Source organism: Tupaia chinensis, unplaced genomic scaffold, assembly GCF_000334495.1.
Source record: "Tupaia chinensis unplaced genomic scaffold, TupChi_1.0 Scaffold000279_1, whole genome shotgun sequence".
NCBI lineage: Eukaryota > Metazoa > Chordata > Mammalia > Scandentia > Tupaiidae > Tupaia > Tupaia belangeri.
The window spans coordinates 904,212-924,230 of NW_006159762.1; the positions used below are offsets into that span (position 1 = coordinate 904,212).

Genomic DNA, 20,019 nt, shown 5'->3' on the forward strand with positions numbered 1-20,019 from the left:
AAAGCTGCAGAACACATTTTTTTTAAAAATTAGCTTAAGTCAGGATTTAGGAAGAAGTAGAAAGAATCGTCCCATATAATAGCTACCAGGTTCTCTTGCAGTCTTTGATTCAGCCATAAGTCAAGATTAATCTTTTTGCAATAAATGTCCAACTTTGCTTCTTTGTAGTTTGTGGGTATTGTTTGTGATATACTGATTCCTGGAAACACCCAGTTGTGTTCCATGGAAAGACCCAAAACATGCTAGGTTCTCTGTGAGGACCCAGAACTGATTTACAGGTGAAAGGAGGAGGTAGATAATTGGTGATGCAAATTTAGCAGCCGTGAAAGGTAAAAGGCATTTAGGGAAAGTTCAAGACTTTTAGCAAAGCCAGTCAGTCTTTGGTCCATTTACTCTCTGGAACATGGTATTAGTGCATTGATTTTGATCATTGTGGATATCATTAATGTTATAATTTTGCAAGGCTAAAGATGATTTTCCTAAAGGCCTTCAAGTCATTCTGAAATTACATGTCCTTAGGCAAACAGGGCATACTTCACGGAGTTAATTTTCTTATACATACTTAGTCAGACATTTTACATCATTTCATACTATAAGGAATTTCTGGCGCTGCTGCTTATGATATTGAGCAGGTCACTGAGCCTCTATCTAAAGCTGGACCCTGACCCACCTGCAAAACAAGGGGCTACTCTTTAATGCCCTGGAAATGGGGAGCACACAGTGGACTGTTTCCAGGAAACAGTGATGGGGTCTTAAAACCTCAGAGAAGGCCCCTCCACGTCTCCAGCAAGAGGCCTGCTGTTGTCATCAATTAGATTGGCAGCCTGACCAAGCCTCCTTTCAGAGGCTAAGTGTTGAAGTCCCACTTGTTGAGAGAAATACGGCAGATGTCTAATTGCCATGCATAATGGGCTCTGTGCCAAGTTATCCTATTTAAACTTCAAATTCCTATGAGGTAGATGCTGCTGTTATTTCTCATCTAACAGTTGAGAAAACAGAACACTTGGTAGGTTAAGTTGCTCAAGGTTACACTGCTGGGAAAGTAGAATCCATATCTTTCTGATTTCAGAATGTACTGATTAGACTAATGTAATTATAGAGGTGGAGAATAGAACAAAATAAGGGTAAAATACAGTGACACATATTCTGGTTCAAAATTCGATGGGACTTTGTGACCATGATTGTTAATTAAAACTGGAATAGGCTGCCTTTTTTTCAAGGTTCAAGTAGAAGTTGGATTACTATCTTTTCAAACATGTTATAAAATGGAATCCTCCATTTTCTAGGAGTTGGACTAGATGCCCTCTAAATGTTCCTTCTAGCACTAAAATTCTAATATAATTTTGAGATTCTGTGATTTGGAATCAGGAAATTCACACACAAATTAGTTTGAGACCCTACCACCAGAGGGCAGTGTTTTCACATTTGGTCCAGTTAGGAGGCAGGAACCAGTTTCCTCTAGAGCTGTCTAGAGAGCTCAGAGCTTAGAACCATCACAATGGTGATGTGGCCCTGTGTGTAGATGGAAAGGGACTCACCAAAGAAACAGTATTCTTCCCTGCAGCACCCTGAGCAATGACTTCTACCAGTGGATTGAAGTGAGATCAGAGTGCTGCAAGTCAAAGGGAAGACACATCATTTCCAGAGAGCCAGAGTCAACTGGCAGGGAACACACTTTCACAGCTCTGCTCTACTAAGGTACTTAGAGGACTAGGAAAGGGAGGAAGGAAACAGGCTTAAGGAGATTAGAAGGTGACAGTGCAAACTCTGTTATATTAGGGAAGATTGAAGGATCCAGGGATATTTAGCACTAGAAAAGGGAAAACTTGGAAGGACTATGAGAACTGTCTTCAGTTAAGGTTGTTCTATAGGCCCTGGGTCTCAAAACCAGGTGAGCATATGGACACTGTGGTGTAGGTCTCAATTTAAAGAAGATCTCTCTGGCAGTGTCAGGAAGGACTACTTTCAGAAGCTTCCCATTTTCCACCATTTGTTTGCAAATATTTATGAAATGTCTATGCTTATCCTTTAGGCCAATGCTAAGGATACAGCAGTGAACAAAACACACCAAACTGCCTGCTGTCATGGAACTGACCTGCCCATGTCTGAATGTCTTGGGAGACATTAAGATAAAATAAGCAGGGGCCTGGTGGGACATTAGCCTGTGTGGATGTTAACATCTACTCAGGGGATTCTGTAACTTTCCTGGCCTTAAGAAGCTAGTTTATCTATTTCTCTAATATGCCCTATAAAAATCTGGAAAAACTTCACCAAAGCTGCATAGTTTTAATGATTTCTAATAGAAATAAGTCTGTGAATTAGGATATAAGAATACACCAGAATTCTGATATATGACAATTGTGGATATTGCCTTTGGATTTGGAAGTCTTAGAAAAATAAAATTATTTTAAAACAAGCTTCAGGGCCAACAGGTGGTGTGGAGGTTAAGGTGGCTGGATCTCACATGGCCAACTCTGTAGTTCAAATTCTGAAACTGGTGGCTTGAAAATCACAGCCAGCTTATGTATGTGCCTGCCCAAAGTCCCAAGAGGAGAATGAAAAAGGGATTGAAGCTTGCCCAAACCCCTAAGAGGTGATTTTTTTACTTTCTCCCCCTCTCTTTCTAAAATAAAAACAAGCTCCAATTAGTCCATTTTCCCATGTTTCCTTTATTTAAAGTACATTGGGACAAGGCGTTGAAATTGTTGACATGAGGAATTCTTTCTAGAGAACAGCCTGGTTACAGATATTACATATTCCGTCCTTGACATGAACATGTAGGATCTCAGCTAAAACAGACCCATTGTTACTGTCATCCAAATGCTTAATGCAGTCTAAGAAAAGCCACACTAATTTTGATCCCTCTAACATTTTTAATGAGCTGAGGATAACCCAAACTCTTTTCCACTCAAGGCTATCTTTGTTCTTCAGCACCTGTCTCTTTCTGGCTTGCACTTCCTTTGCATAGTAAACATTCTAAGGATAGAGCATATTTTTCATTTTCATATTTCCTTCCTCTCAATGGACTGCTGTTGAGATCTGTATCACCCTAAAGGAGAGAGAACAAGAGAAGGTAAGAAAGTCAATGTGGGTCAGAGCTAAGAGTACTGATATCTTTGCTCTTTTCTTGCTAGAAAGGCAGCTTCCTATGGTGCCTGGGATGCTTCATCAGTCTTCCTTCTTCCTAATGGATATCATTGGGTCACATGAGCTTCTTCTTCATGAAGTTATGAGGGTTTACAGACCCTTTGTTTGGGCTTGGTGTGGTCAAGTAGGCCTGAGTTCCACATAGGCCATTGAGAGGGCTAGAGTGCAATGCCTTGGGATACACTCATCCCCATGAACTGCCGGTGTTATCTTGCGAGGGACCAAGAGGCTTGCTTTGCTATTGTGATGTGTCTTCCCTAAAAATAAAAGCTACTGCTCATCACAGCCCACACACAGGTTTTTAAAAATAAGTAAGATTTTCTTACAGAGTTTATGGCATACTTGCACCCAGCAGGATCCTTCGTAGCCTCACCTTGCCTGCCCTGCTAGCTCCATCTCCCACCACTCTCTAGTTCTCTTGCCTCATCCTGAGCCCCTCTGCTCCAATCTTCCTGTGCCTTGTGCAGTCCCACCTCTATACTTTTGCATGTCATGGGCCTTCTGTCTGGAATTCTTATTTCCACCCTTTTCATTCCTTCTCTGCCTGGTGAAAGATCAATTTATTTACTCTTCTAAATTTCTGTTAAAATATTTTATTGTTTTTTAGATTTTAATTACTATCAGACACAAATATGTAAACTACACTGATCATACATTGGATGTTGTAGTAGTAATTATTATAAAACTTTCTAAAAACTTCTCAGTTCCTGCACATGTATAGTCAGGGGCAGTAATAAATGGGGGGCACCCATCAAGCAGCTCTGTTCTAGATTCTTATACAGGGCATGTCCTCCATGGAGGTACTCTATGCAGGTACCCTGGACTGAACCAACTGCTCCACCTCCGTGCTGCCTTCCCATGAAGTGTAAATGGTACATCAAAAAACATTGGCCCACAGCCTTGTTGATTGATGTGTACATCTTCCTCTCCACCAGATTTCCTCTGTATCCTAGGGTCCAGGCCTAGCCCACATTCAGAGACCAGTTTGAATACCACTTTGGAAAACTAAACTGGTTTTGGCTTAGGAACATAAAGGCAGGATCCTGGAGCAGTGTCAGTTCATGTACTACTTGGCATCCAATGGTCAATGATGGCATATCCAGCCCTGTGACCAACAAACAGAAATGAGTAAAGAGGGAAAATGGGTGAGGACACAGAGGGCAGACCCCAAGAGCTCACCCTTACCACCTCTGGATGCTGGTAGCAGGACTGTGGCTTAGTGACATGGAAACAGCTTAGCTGTAACAAAGATTAGATCAGGGCCAGCTATCTCTGTCTCTGTTTTTCTTATTCATGAGTAGACGGTAACCAAGCCAAACCAGGGCAGGAATTTGCTCCAAAAGGTGTCTAATACTGGAGGCTAAAACTTTGCAGGTAGAAGGAGTTGAAACACCTCTTAGGTCTGGGGTATCAGGAAACCCAAGCTGCTTAGGTGAAAGCTCAGCGGGAGGGATCCCATTCAGGTTCTCACCTTGAAAGGGAATGGTTAGTTACACATTAACTGTAGCACTTACCCAGAGGCAACCCTCTGATTTCCTTAACTTCCTGAGCTAACCATTATTTCAGATTTAGAGAGTGAAGAAAAAGATTGTGGTCCCATTTTTTTGTTTCCTCCCTAAGCAAATGATAAAGCTCAGCTTGAATTCAGAGATCAACAAGGTTACCACTTTTCCCTAAAATCCAAACTGACCACCATTCCTGAGATAGCTATAAATGGAACAGGGACTCACCCTCACCAAGAGCTGATTCAACCAGATGTTTGAATATGAGGTCAAAAAGAATTCCCAGAATCCACAGAGTTTGATGCTTAGGCTTTAGCTTCCTATCTCCAATCTGAACCAAGTCCTTGATTTTGAGCTGTCCTGGTTAATGCCAATAGAGGGGAACCTTAGCAATTTCTATAGTAATTTAAGTAAAAGACAACTTACCTATCATAGTATAGGATTTGTATGAGTATGGGTATTTAACATACTTCTCTGAGCTCATTTTTCTCACCTGGCAAATGGGGATATTTATACTTACCTAATAGGATAAATACTGTAGCAGAAAGCATTTGCCATGTGCCTGGCTCTTATAAAAGTAAGAAAAACCTTTGTTCCCTGGCTCTGTGTTTCTCTAGGGCAGATTTCTGTTCTCAGGCTGGACCACATAGTCGAGTCACCTGGAGGGCTTGTTAAATGACAGATGCTAGACCTACTCCCAGAGCTGCTGATTCAGTAGGTTTGAAGCAAGACCTAAAAGTAGGCATTTGTATGGGGCCATTGGTATCCCAGTGGCGATGCCTCTGTGAGGCAGACCCACCTGGGAAGGTTGCTGGTTTGCATCCAGAGGCCTCCCTGAATACGCAAAGCATCTCCCCATGATCTGGATTGGCTAAGACTGGGGGTAGGTCTTGCTGTGAAGACCCTATCAGGGGAGCTATATTTCTGTCTCTCTGTTTCTGACTTTATTACTCATGGAATAAATTAATAAACTTAAAAACAACCAAACAAAAAAAGAACACACTTTTTCATTTTCCCAGGTAATGTGTTGTTGCTGGTCCAGGGGACTACATTTTGGGAACCACTACTGTAGAATAAATCTTTGCTTCTTCTCTTCTCCTTTCCCTTGCTTTTTCCATGGGAAGAGGAATGTTTTAACCTGTGTTTAGAAAAAAGAACCAGGAGGACCAGCAGATAGTGTAATGATTACATCGCTGGACTCCGACATAATTGACTGCGATTCGAGTCCCAGACCTGGCAGCTTAAAACTCACGCCGGGCACATGTGTGTGTGTGCCCAAGGTCCCGAGAGGAGAATGGAGGAGAAGGGATTGCGGCGTGGCCATCCCCCCTGGGGTGTGTGTGTGTGATTTCTCACTTTCTGTCTCTGTGTCTCTGTGTCTTTGACAAGTGCACACACCGTATAGCAAAAATTTCTCCTTCTTTGCTATAGGGCTCATGCGCTCGTTGGAAAGACAGAGAGACAGAGAGACAGAAAGCAAGAACTCACTTCCCCAGGGGGGATGGCCATACCACAATCCCTTCTCCTCCATTCTCCTCTCAGGATCTTGGACATGCACATAAACGTGCTTGGCATGAGTTTAAGTCATCTTATCCGGGACTTGAACTGTGGTCAACTACATGGGAGCCCAGAGACATAGCCCTTACAACCACTGCTGGTTCCAGCAAAAATTTGTCTAAAAAATAGAAGAAAAAGGAACCAGGAAGGCAGGGCTGAGCCCCATTTTTTCTGTTCTTTTGGATCTACCTACAGGGATGATGGATTCTGGTGGTTTTATTCCTTAGAGTAGAGGCTACTCCCAGGGAGCTGGCCTGCCATACCAGGTACCATGCCATTTCTGCAGGTACCTTTAATTCTGAAGTGAAGTCTGAGGATGCTCATGCTGGACACACATTAAAGCCACATTCTCAGTCTAGGATATAGCACAATAAAATTGGAATAATAATTATTATTATTATTGGATAAGGTCTTACCATTACTATCTTCCTGCCTTAGTCTCCCAACTCAGACTACAGGTGTACAGCACTACATATGGCTGGCTGGCTGGCTGGCTGGCTTTCTTTCTTTCTTTCTTTCTTTCTTTCTTTCTTTCTTTCTTCTTGACAGCATATCGTTATGTTATCCAAGCCAACCTCTAACTTACAATCCTCCAGCCTTAGCATTTTGAATTGCTGGGATTATACGCACAGGCCACCACAACCAGCCTTTAGGTTGGACTGGGAATCAGACCCAGGCCCCCTGTGTGTTACCACCTAGCAGAGAACAGCAGCTTAATAGCATGCACCACCATAGCTGGGCCTATTTTGACTAATATAGTTGTCTCCTGCATTTTTTTTCCTTGATTGTTTCTGAATTAAGGTGAATAAGAAAAAACAAATTTAAGTTGCCCTGTCCCCCAAAATCTCACCTGTACTCAGCTATCAGGAGATGGTAGCTGTGGTGATTATTTACTTTGTATTAGAACCCTAAATTCAACCAGTATTGGTGAAATTCCCAAAGAAGAATGATACTGAAGGAAAGGGGAGATGAATGTATATTGCTTGTGAGCTCGCAGATGTCCTGTTGTTCTTAGTGAAAACTAGTGTGCACTGAGCACCTACGTTCCAGGTCTAGTCTCAAGTGGCATCACACGTGGAAACTGCCTGTCGCTCAGATGGGGGACACCTGTGATATAGGTGGACAGCACCCCATCCAAAGGCTGTAAGAACCCATGGAGGCAGGGTTGTAGCTAAAAGGGCAGAGGAAGCTCTGAGGTTTCTGTTTTATGAGATTGGGTGTATCAGAGACTGGAAGCCAGGGAGAATAGGAAGCACTACTACCACTGCTAAGAGCAAAGCAGGTACAAGGGAGGTGGGGTGGGACTGTGGGTATTGAGAGTTGAGTTGACACCTACTGGCTGTGACGTAGGATACGGAGGACCTCACTCCTCAGAAAGCGTTTTGGAGGAGCCCGTCTTGGACACCTGGATGATCTCCACAGAAGTAATGCCCTTGCCAGCCACGCGGTGTCTGGTGCGCAGCTTGTTCAGGGCAGTCTCCGCCATGCCGGCCCGCTCCTCAGCATCATCCAGTTCGTGCACTGTCTTTCTGTATCGAGCCAAGGTCTGGTTGGCCTGCTCTTCCTGTGATGAAGGTATGGTGGAAGATGGGGTTATAAGCCTGGCCTGTTCTGACTGAGAGTGCATTTTCATCCATTCTACATAGATGTCTGAGGGTCCACTCATTCTATAAGGCTTGTTACAAAACAGTAGGCCTGATGAGGAGGGGCATCATCCAGCTCACTAGGGACGACTGCCTTCAACATGTTTAACTGAGTCTTTCTTTTGATATCTATGTTTCTAATAAAATGTGCTTCATGTTGTACTGCTATGATTTGTGGGTTTAGGCAGTATCTGTTGATGCCAGCATGATTTAATACCTTTTGCTACCCATACCATACATTTTCCATGTGTTGGTCTTCCCAATAAAGCTGTAGTCATTTTAGTTAGAACTAATTTACCACCAGTCTGGCCTTACCAAATCTTTTGGGAAGAGTGTTGGGTGCATGCGTGGCTTATAGATTCAATGGAGTAGCCCCAGAATGGGAAGGAAATGATGGCAGATTCACTGTCTATGTTCTGTAGGGGCCAGTGAGAAGGACATGTGGCATAGGCTTGAGACATAAAATTGCTCATGGCTAGCCATTTGACGTTGCCTCTGTCTTTTATTAACATAACACTTATATTCCATTTTGGGTCTGTGAAATAGACTAAGAACAACAACTTTCTTGCATCAGCATCAGAAGGACCAGAGAAAGGAAGGTCCTTGTTAATAGTATGTTAAGGTCATCCATGCTAGAGTCTATGAGGGTCAGTGGGAGCAGGATCTTCCATTCAAGGAGCCAAGAGCTCCTCAGGGGGGCTAGATCACACCTTGCAGTAGTTACATTAGTGAACTCAGTGTTCAGTGTTATGTCTGACTTCTTTCCCACATGATACCAAGGATGAGGTGCCATAGACATGAGGTTTGCAGAGTCATCTTTGAGCCAACACTGTGGTTAATTCTAATCAAGACTGGCAACTTGGCCTGGAAAGCATGCATTTGGGAAAGGTGAGGGGAGACCACTTACCGCCTCTTCAATCTGCCGCTTGTAAACTTTAAGCTTGTTCTGCAGCTTCTCCACCAGCTCCTGCATGCGCTGGTTAGTTTTGTGGTCCTCCTCTGTCTGGAAGACCAACTCTTTGAGGCGGCGCTCATTCTTGCGCAATATCTTGACTGTCTCCACATGACGTTTCTGCTCACCATCGAGCTCTGTCTCAAGTTCCTTGATCTGAGGGAGGAAGAGAAGAATGACACTGAGGGAATGCAGATTTTATAATTTCTGAATTCAGTGGCTTCTGCTGAGGGCATCGTGGCTACTCCCTGCCCAGAGGCGAGTCCTGGACAGGACATCTGTGGGGGAGGGAGGAGGTAAGGGGCTCCGCCTTTTACAGGTAATGTAGCCATCAGACTGCCACTTTCCTATAGGCCTCAGTTTTCCTCCTCTGGGAAATGAGGGAGTCAGGACCTTAGACAAGCTGACTTCTGGGCCCTTCAAATTCTGATGTTTCATGGGAGTAAAGACAAAGACTTACTTTTCTTTGAACAGTAAGAGGGAGGAATAATGTTGAGATAGGGGAAGGATATTGGGAACTGTTCTTAGTGACTAAGAACATTCTGGAGAATGAAGTGATGGGGAGGAGGAGGTGGAGGAGAAAACTTTGACAAGTAAGAGCTATTGTCTCAATTTCCTTTAGTTTTCTAGCACTGGCATAATCCAATTTGTCATCAAATACAAGGCACATGTTTGGCAGAAGACATACCACCCCACCCATCCAGATCCCCCTTTCTTTCCTCCTTCCTGTCTCAGCATTGTTCTCACCCTGGTTTCCAGCTTCATGATTGTACGCTTCCCTCCTTTCAGAGCCAGCTGCTCGGCCTCTTCCATCTTGGCCTGCAGGTCCTTGATGGTGACTTCATAGTTCTTCTTGATTTTCTCCAAGTGCATGCAGTGGTCCTGCTCTTGCCGGAGTTCTTCTGCCATGCGGGCAGCCTGTAGGTGGGGAGAAGAGTGTGAATTGGTGTTGGGTGCTACCCAGTCTCATAGCACCTTTGAGCAACCAGGGACCCTGTCTCTTGGTTTCTGGTTTCCCAGAGAAATCAAGTGATTGACAAGAGGACCCTTATTGACACCCTGTGGGAGATCCTTGACAAGAGGAGCCTTATTGACACCCTGTGGGAGATCCGTAACTCTGAGTGAGGGAGCAATAACCCTGAATGAGGGAGCGGTAACCCTGAGTGACAGAGCAAGGCAGGCTTACACACTCATAACCAGGCCTCCAAACCCCATGGCCTCCCACCAGCAGGGGACACTCAAGGCAGATCCTTGCTGTTACCGTCTCCATGAGGGGCACAGCACAGAGTTGGAAAAGCTCAGCATCTAGAGTTAGAAGCCCAAACCCTAGGATGGCATCAGAGCCTGTGTGACCTTCAGCAAGTTGCTTATGCCTTCTCAAGCCCTTTGTTCTTGCATTAATTTCCCAAATATTTATGGAGGGTCCACTGCATCCAGCCCTGGGTCTATGCTCCTGGGAGGTAGTGCCAAATAAGATCAACAATGTTCCTGAACTCCTGGTATTTAAGTTCAGTGGAAGGAGCCTGACAACAACATTCTGTAGTTCCTACCACTCAAGGTTGGTGCAAGCACCAAAAGAAATATTGAGTGAAAACACTTGGTGGCACATCTTGCTGACATTCTTTTCTGACTCGTCAGGTGTGGCATCTGTCTCCTTTCACTAGCCCTTCTCTCAAGGCTAGTTTAATGCCTTTTCTTGCCAAAGAGCCTGCCCAAATGAGCTTCCTGTGATCTGAATTCCCTGGCCTCATATTCTCATCTTTCACATAATAATGCATCGCTTATAATTCTTCCCTACTTTGAGGTATTTGGCTTTTTAGAAAAGCTTTGGGCTTCTCATGAGCAAGACTTCATGCCCCTGCCAGGGCAACATGAGTGAGTCCATAGACACATGATGTGAGGCAGTGACCTTCTAGCTGAGGGCAGCTGGGTCCTCAGCAGACACCGAGGCCCCTGTGTACCAGCAGCATGTATACTTACATCTGTCATGGCTTTCTTGGCTCTCTCATCGGCTGAACGAAACTCACTGATAAGCTCCTCATGCTCATTGGAGATGCGCTGGACATCTGACTCCAGTTTACGCTTGACCACTAGGAGGCTTTGGTTCTGGAGAAGGAAATGAAGACATTGCTTTGAGCCTGGAGTTTGCATGACCCTTCCTGTGTCCAGGAAAGAAAAATAGCCCTCTTCTAGATATAGTTGTCAGATCCCCCAACAGGAAATGGCCCTGGGCCCTCTATATGGAGTGAGGATCTCTTCCTTGCATTTTTCTCTAGGTTTTAGAGAAGAATTTATATCATGAGTATCCCAGGAATAATATAACCTAGACCTGTGGTGGGTGGCAACTATGGAACAGTCCCATATTCCAAGCTGGTTCAAATGCCCAGGCTTAAACCCCAGCACTTCTATACATAAATTCCTTACCTCTGGGTTTTGGTCTTCTTATCTCTGAAATGGGATCATAATCTCTATATATCTCAAGCACATTTATTCTTTTGGTGAATTCAGAGGATATGATTAGTAAGGATTCTGCCATGCTGGTAAATGACCATGTCATGAACCATCTAGTGTTATTGCTGACCATACATGGGGACCCTTGATGTTGACCAACTCTCTAGGCCACAGGTTTTCATTAATAAAATGAGTGTCAGACTATGGAATATTCTAGCTCCCTCCCAGTTCAAAGTTCTGTCCTCAGTTAAACTAGGTGTAACGGTCATCTTCAAAATTGACAAAATCATTAACATCTGGGGATCTTCTGGAAAGTTAGATTTCAGGGGTCAGAAATCTCCAAGGGAGTGCCTAGGGATCTTTTAAAAAATATTTGCACAGGCTGGCCAACCAAATCTCACATGGCTGACCATGCAATTTAAATCCTGGACCCAGGGACTTGAAAAACATGCCAGGTATGTGTGTGTGCATGCCCTAAATCCCTACAGAATGGAGAAATGGAAGAAAAGGGATTGTGGTGTGACCACACCCCATTGGGGGGTGCTTTCTCTCTCTCTCTCTTTCTCTTTCTCTTTGTCTCTCTGGTGAATACATGCATCCTCTGGCAAAAAACACACAAACAAAAAACTCTGCACAATAATGTGCACATAATGCACACTTAAAAATGGTTAAGAGGATATATTTTATGTCATGGATTTTTGACCATTACTCAGCTTGCAGGTGAGTTCTGAGAATTTGCTGAGTGGAGGATACTGCCCACCTCTGAGTTTTGAGGGGAGTCATGTGGTTTGGACTCCGTCCTGGCTTCCCTCCAGCACTCTCCCCACCTACCCTTGTGTGAATCAATGTGGTATTAACCCAGGAGCTGCTATCTTACCTGGATGTTGACCTCGTTGTGCCTCTCAGTGATTTCTACCACCTCTTGCTCCAGCAGCTTGCGAGAGCGCTCGCTGCCTTCCAGGCTTGAGCGCACCTCCTCCAGTTCTGTCTGCAGCAGGCTCAGGCGTCTCTCCTGTAGGTTGTATTGCTCTCGTAGCTCCTCGTGCTGCCGGGCATCCTCATCCATCTGGACCTGCAGGTCCTGGAAGGCAAAGGGACCAGGGCTAAGCCCATATCCTGGTATCTGGTAGGACCTGGGGCTGGCTGGGCCTGAGAGTATTCTGACTAAAGCAGGAAGATAGGGCAGGGTTAGGAGGTGGAAGCCACTGAGAAAGAGAGTGAGGCATAGACCTGATTTCAGGGAGTTCACTGTATGGTCAAGATCTAGCTGGATGAGGGTTCAGGTCAGTATGAGATCAAACCTTTCTTAATAGTGGAGTGTCTGATGGTCCCAGTAACGTCTTGTCAAGGAAACCTTCCCTGATGACCTTTGACCTCACTAGCTAACCCTGACTCCCTTCATCTGCCCTATTATTTCTTTTAAAACATGAAGTTAGCTCTCTGTAAGCCTACAGGCTCTGCCAGTGATTGCTTGCTTTGTGATTAGTTCCTCCTCCTCACAGATCTCTACCTTAATTTGCTGTTGAAGCCTTTTCAGAGTCTTCACAAGTTCACTGTTGTTCTTGTTGGCATGGTCCAACTGGATTTCCATTTCATTCAGGTCTGTCTCCATTTTCTTCTTGAGCCGCAGTGCCTCTGCTCGGCCCTTGGCTTCTGCCTCCAGGCTGGCCTGCAAGGACTCGATTGCCCGCTGGTGGTTCTTCCTTTAAGTCCAAGCAGAGAAGACCCTGGTATACTGGGCCCATTGTTTAGCATGTTAAACTTCCCTAGATAAGAGGTCTCTGAGCAGCAGCATGGTTAAGGCTACTGTGTTATGAAACAAAACAAACTCTTGGGGACCAGCAGCTATAATGGCTATGTCGCTGAACTCCCATGTAGCTGACCGCGGTTCAAGTCCCGGACCCAGTGGATTAAACTCATGCTGGGCACATGTACGTATGTGCCCAAGATCCTGAGAGGAGAATGGAGGAGAAGGGATTGTGGCGTGGCCATCCCCCCGGGGGGTGATTTCTCGCTTTCTATCTCTCTCTCTCTCTCTCTCTCTCTGTCTTTCTGGTGAGCGCACGCGCCCTATAGCAAAAACCTCTCCAAAACAAAACAAAACAAAACAAACTCTTAAAGTATTTTTTGGGCGGTGGTTTGAGAGGGAAGGTCATATTTACTGCACGTTTACCAAGTATCTTGTATGATTTCAATTAATTTAACATGTAAAACAGCTCTGTAAAGAAACCGAGGCTCCAAAATTATAAAAAAAATGTATACTGGGGCTGGCAGGTGGTGTGGTGGTTAAAGGTGCTGGATTCCCACATGGCCGACCGTGGTTCGTGTCCCGGACCTGGCAGCTCGCTTGTGCGCATGCTCTCTCTCTCCCCGCTCCCTCTCTGGTCAGATTGAAACAAACAAATAAATAAATAAAGTTAAATAAAGTAATTCTTAAAAATAAACCCCAAAACCCAAAAAAACCCCATATGCCTAAGTTCTCCCATTTAGCCTACAATGGAGTCACAATTCAAATTTCCTTCCTTCCTTCCTCCTTCCTCCTTCTTTCTTCCTTCCTTTCTTTCTTTCTTTCTTTCTTTCTTTCTTTCTTTCTTTCTTTCTTTCTTTCTTTCTTTCTTTCTCTTTCTTTCTCTCTCATTTTCTTTCTTTCTTTCTCTTTCTTTCTCTCTCATTTTCTTTCTTTCTTTCTCTTTCTTTCTCTCTCATTTTCTTTCTTTCTTTCTCTTTCTTTCTCTCTCATTTTCTTTCTTTCTCTTTCTTTCTTTCTTTCTTTCTTTCTTTCTTTCTTTCTTTCTTTGCCAGAGGGCACATATAATTGCCAGAGAGAGACAGAAAGACATGCAAAGAGAAGGAAAGTGAGAAAATATCCCCCATGGGGAATAGTCATGCCACAATCCCTTATCCTCCATTTCTCTCTCCTTTCAGAATTTTGATCATGAAGGGACCAGCAGTTGGCGTAATGGCTATGTTGCTAGACTCCCATGTAGCTGACTGTAGTTTGAGTCCTGGACCTGGAAGCTTAAACTCACGCCGGGTGCGTGTGTGTGCATGCCCAAAATCCTGAGAGGAGAATGGAGAAGGTATTGTGACGTAGTCATCCCCCGGGGGGTGATTTCTCACTTTCTGGTGAATGCACATGTCCTATAGCAAAAACCTGCCCCCCCCAAAAAAAATTTTGGGCATGCATGTACACAAATCTAGTGTGTTTCTTAAACCAAGGGATTCAGAACTTGAACCAAGCTGTCCGCCATGTGGGATCCAGATGCTTTAACCACTATGCCGTAGACTGGGTTCTTTCTGTTTCTCTCCATTACAAAAATGTGAGCTATGGCCATACAAATCAGGTTTATTTGCGTTTCCATATACTTGGAAACAGTAGTCATGAACTGTGCATTTAATATGTAATAATTATAGTTAATACACCAAATATTTCCATAAAACCTTCACATAAGCTATAATCTCATAGGAGGAGGCCAGAGGAAGTAATTGAGGTATTCAAGAATAATGATATGGTGTTTAATTAAAGCAAATAAATGGCTGGGACCTGCAGATAGCGGTGGTTATGTTGCTGAACTCCCACACAGTGGACCACGGTTCAAATCTCAGACCCAGTGGCTTGAAAATTGTGCTGGGCTTGTAGTGTATATGTGTGCCCAAGATCCCTGGAGAATGGAGAAGCGATTATAGTGTGGCAATCCCCCTTGGGGGTGATTTTTCATTTTCCCATCACTGCCTCTTTTCTCTCTCTGGCAAGCTCATGCACCCTAAGGCAAAAACCTCTAAAACAAACAAAAAGCAAATAAATGGCTAGCATGTAGAGATCCTACCACCTGCCTTTTCAGAAATCCCCAGCTCCACAGTATGTCTATCTCAGCTTTCCCCTGAATGCCCATCACAGTCAGGCACATTGCTGCTTTGCAGCACCTCGAGATATATTCAATTTCAAGATAAGAGAGAGAGTATCGTGATATTCTTAAAAAACAAATAAAATAGTGACTCTCTTTGGCTTAAAAAATGTAGGCAAAAACTACAAAACATTGTTGAAAAAACCAAAGAATATCAAAATAAATATAAAGATATGCATGTTTATGGATCAGAAGACTTAATATTGTTCAGATAGAAACAATTCCCAAATGATCTACAGATTCAACAAAGTCACTATCAAAATTCCAGATGTTCCTTGGTGGAAATTCACAGACTGATCCTAAAATATGGAAATGGCAGGAACCCTAACTAACCAAAACAATCTTTAAAAAGAAGAACAAAGTTATAAAACTCACATTTTCCAACTTCAAAGCTTATTTCAAAGATGTAGTAACTAAGACAGCATGATCTTAGGATAAGGATAGATATGTTGATCAATGAAATATAATTCAGAATACAGAGTTCAGAATTAACCCTCACATTTATAGTCAGTTCATTTTATTTTTTAAAGAACTATTTACTTAATTTTATTTATCACTATTTTTTTTTTTTAATTTGCTGTAAGCACTCATTGGAAAGAGAAAGAGAGAGAGAGAGAGAGAAAGAGAAAGAGATCAAGCCTCCGGGTCTGGGACTCAAATCTTAGTCAGTCATGTGGAAGTCCACCACCTTAACCACCACACCACTTATTGGCTCCTATAGTCAGTTTATTTTAAACAAGGGTACAAAGACCACTCCAGCAGGAAAGTGTTTATTTTTTTTTAATGGTACTAAGATGATTGGAATTCACACACAAAAGAATGAAGTTGGACCCCTATCTTATACATCATGTAAAGATATTAACAAAAATGGATCAGAGATCTAAATGTAAGTGCTAAAACTGTAAAACTCCTAGAAAGAAATATGGGCATAAATCTTTGTGGAGGGATTAGCCAATGGATCTTGGTATATGATCCCTAAAGTACAAACAACCAAAGGGGAAAAGAATTAGATAAATTAACTTTAACAAAAAAAATAATAAAAACTTTTGTGCTTTGGGGCTAGCAGGTGTCATAGTGGTTAACATAGTGGACTTCTACATGGTTGACCACATTCCAATCCTGGACTCATCTGCTTCAAACTCACACTAGGTGCATATGTGTGCATGCCAAAAATCCCAAGAACAGAATGGAGGAGAAGGGATTGTGTGTCATGGCCATCCCTCTGAGGGAGTCAGTTTCTCACTCTCTTTCTCTCTCTATCTGTCTCTGTGTCTCTGACCTATGCACATATCCTTCAGCAAAAAATCTGTCTTAAAAAAAGTTTTTGTGTTTCAAAGAACACCTTCAAGAGAATGAAAAGACAACCCAAAGAATGGGAGAAAATATTTGCAATTATATATATGATAAAGGTCTAGGATCCAGAATTCCTAAAGAACTCTTAAGACTCAACAATAGAAAGATAAATAAATTCAATTTTTAAAATGGGCAAAGAAAAGATATTTCTTCAAAGATTGGTACCAGTAGTTGGCATAATAGCTATGTCGCTGGACTCCCACGTAGTCGATCATGGTTCAAGTCCTGGACCTGGTGGCTTAAACTCACACTGGGCGCATGTGTGTGTATACCCAAGAACCCGAGAGGAGAATGGAGCAGAAGAGATTGCACCATGGCCATCCCCCTGGGGGGGGGTGATTTCTCGCTTTCTGTCTCTCTGTCTCTCTGGCAAGCACACATGCCCTATAGCAAAAATCTCTCCCCCCCCAAAAAAAAGATGCTCAGTATCATTAGACATCATAAGTAAAATACTATATATTCTAAAGTGTTCATAAGCCAGAGAGTGCCACATTAGTGTAGGTACTATCATTATTCCCATATAACAGATATGCTCAATAAACTGAGGTTGAGAGAGGTTAATCTAAATTGCCCAAGGTCACATGACCAGTAGGTGGCAGAGATCCAGGTTTCTGGACTTTATTCCATTATCCTGCCTAAAATCAGCCTCCCATCCTAATCGACTTCATACCTTGTAGCTTCAAATTCCTCTTCTTTCTCATGGATTCTCCGGTCAATGTCAGCTTTAACCTGAGCCAGTTCCAACTGAATTCGGATCACCTTGCTCTCTTCAACCTACCAGGTATATAACAATTATCCCTTTTGGCCAAGAAAGTGTGTGGTCCCTGTACAAGGATACAGCTCCCAAGGTGACAGCCATGGTTACCTCTAGGGATGACTCAGCTTCTTCCAGGGCCACCTGGAGTTCTTCCTTCTCAATCTCCAATTTTTTCTTCAACTTCTGCAGCTCATGCACACTCCGTCCTCCTTCACCCAGCTGATCAATGAGTTCCTTTATCTCCTCTGAAAAAGAAATATCACATTAAAAAGGCACATGAGGACCACCAGCATTTTAGGGTCACAGTATGTGACATAGGCATTCCTCCATCAGGATAAGAGGCAGGCACTCCTGGCCTTTTTGGATCATAAGAGAAGCCACTTATCTTTGTCATAGACTCATGGAATATCAGGGTTTGGACACTGGAGAACACTGAATTCAAGTTCCTTTTTTCACAGATGAGGAGCCAATGCCCAGAGATGAACAAGGAAACACAGAGCAGCTTTGGGGCCAGTGACTAGATCCCCTCTAGGCCTGCAAGTCCCACACACTAGGCCTTCTTTTCTCAGAGATTCCTCCCCACAAAATAAAAATCAACTGCACCAGAACATTTCTGGGGAAGTTTAGAGCCTTCTGATCTCTTTCTTCAGTTGGAGACCCCTCAGTTGCCCATCCAGACAAACTCTTGAGAATCCATTGCACCTTGGAGCAGATAGAATTCTCTGCATGTGACAAGAAATATATAAGAAATACAACTGTTTTAGTTTGTCCATGACCAAACTCAACTTCTAGATCAAGTTTCCACCATGCAAAGAAACCTCACTTAATCTAGGGTCTTCCTGTATAGAGTTCTAAATTCCAGGTGGCTTTTGAAGGGGATTGAGGATGTCATCTAGGTCTCAGTTGTTGCTGTCCACTTGTGCTGGCATTATGACTTGCCCATGGTTCACATAACTCCCTCATCTATCCCTGGAAATAGTGGCTTTTTCTGTAACATTCTCTATGATACTGCTCTGGGACCATGAGGAATGCTGTGATGCTGCCTCATATCCTCTTAGCCCTGGCAGGCTGCTGAGCCATTCTCCAGTTTCAGCCAGGCTTTCAGCTTTATGTTTGTTGCCACCTGGGCTTCACCTGCGAGGTAAAGTACATATTCCTCTGTTCTTAACTCCCAAGTTACCTGGGAGTTTTCTCATCTGCATTGTGAATTGGTGGGTGCCTGGGCCTGTTAGCAGGGACTCTCACCAAGGCCTCATAATCACCCCTATTTTCCTACCTCTCATAGTTCAGGCAACTTTTATCTGGTTTAGCTGTTTCTCTCAAATCTTTTACTGATTGATTGATTGCCAGAGGGCGTATGTGCTTGCTAGAGAAAGAGAAAGCACTCCCAATGGGATGTGGTCTCATTGCAGTTTCCCTACTTCCATTTTTTTATCCCTCCTCCCCAATCTTTAATTCACATAGTTACTTCATATTCAAATTCTTCACTTTTAAAACTAAGAAAGTAGAGTTCCAGCTAGCTCCATAGCACAGTGGTTAAGCACTGTGCATTGGGAACCAGATCCCATCTGGCTGACTATGGTTTGAGTTTCTGTCCCCCAATGGCTTTAAAAACACACTGGACACATATGTGTGCATGTACAAAATACTGATGGGAAAGAAAAATGGAGTAAAATGGATTGCATGTGACCTTGCCCTATTGGGGTGTGCGGGGTCCTTTTTTTCCTGTCTATAGTGAGTATATATACCCCCCGGCAATTAAAAAAGTCAGATATCTTTAAAAAAAAAAAAAGTGGAGCCTCACATTTCAAACACTTGGCTTTCAAGATCATCTCTGCTATGCAGACAATAGTTCTTAGGAGAACTCACGGGACTCCAGGCAGGTTTGAGACTGTTGGGACCATCTCTCTCTACCCTTCATTGCAGAGACCCTACATCTACCATACTGGAACTTAGATTCAACTCCAGGGAGACTGCTGGGTGGGGTAACAGAAAAGACTTGAGAAACCTTGTATTGATTGAGGTTTGATTTTTGCTACTCAGCAGAATGGAGGTTCAGAACAGAACAGTTCTTCATGAGAATTTTTTTTAAAGTGACATCTCTTTCTCTTTCTTGCTCTCTCTCTCACTTTTCTTTTGAGAGAGATTTTTGCTATAGGGTGTGTGCACTTGCTGGAGAGACAGAGAGAGAGAGAGAGAGAGAGAGAGAGAGAGAGAGAGAGAAAGCAAGCAGTCACCCGCCCCCCAGGGTGATGGCCATGCTGCAATCCCTTCTCTTCCTGGGATTTTGGGCACACATGCACACATACCTGGTGTGAATTTGAAGCCACTGGATCTGGGACTCAAACTGCAGTTGGCATTGGACTCAAACTAAGAGTTTGGCATTGGACTCAAACTCTTAGTTTGAGTCCAGTGTCTTAACCACTATGTCACCCACTGGCCCCCAAATTGGCATCTCTTATGCAGTTGAGTTTGTTGTTAGAAATGCATTCCTACCACAAAAATAAGTAATGTAGTTTAATCTCTATATGGCAAAATGATCTTCAACAGATAGTCAACATTTTTCAAGCAATATGCAACAGAAAAAAATCCAATCCAAGAGTCTTATACTTAAGAAATACATATGTATATGATTTACATATAATCTATGTACATAAAATCTATTGAGCCCTTATTTGTTTTTGTTTTTAGAGAGATTTTTACTGTAGGATATGTGTCCTCACTGGAGAGACAGAAAGACGAAAAGTGAGAA

At 43.2% G+C, this 20,019-nt stretch overlaps 1 protein-coding gene across 1 annotated transcript in view; it reads right to left on the minus strand.

Moving 5' to 3' along the window:
- Positions 1–2,700: 2,700 nt before the first annotated feature.
- MYH16 (myosin heavy chain 16) overlaps positions 2,701–20,019 on the minus strand; it is a 67,105-nt gene continuing 49,786 nt past the window's right edge. Inside the window, exons 35-43 of the mRNA XM_006150168.3 lie at positions 17,376–17,512; positions 17,181–17,284; positions 12,763–12,955; positions 12,130–12,333; positions 10,782–10,907; positions 9,549–9,719; positions 8,757–8,957; positions 7,543–7,770; positions 2,701–3,049 (exon numbers count right to left, since the gene is read on the minus strand). Of these exons, the coding sequence (XP_006150230.1) occupies positions 7,570–7,770; positions 8,757–8,957; positions 9,549–9,719; positions 10,782–10,907; positions 12,130–12,333; positions 12,763–12,955; positions 17,181–17,284; positions 17,376–17,512 (1,337 nt within the window). The 3' untranslated portion in view covers positions 2,701–3,049; positions 7,543–7,569. The remainder of the gene's footprint in view (positions 3,050–7,542; positions 7,771–8,756; positions 8,958–9,548; positions 9,720–10,781; positions 10,908–12,129; positions 12,334–12,762; positions 12,956–17,180; positions 17,285–17,375; positions 17,513–20,019) is intronic.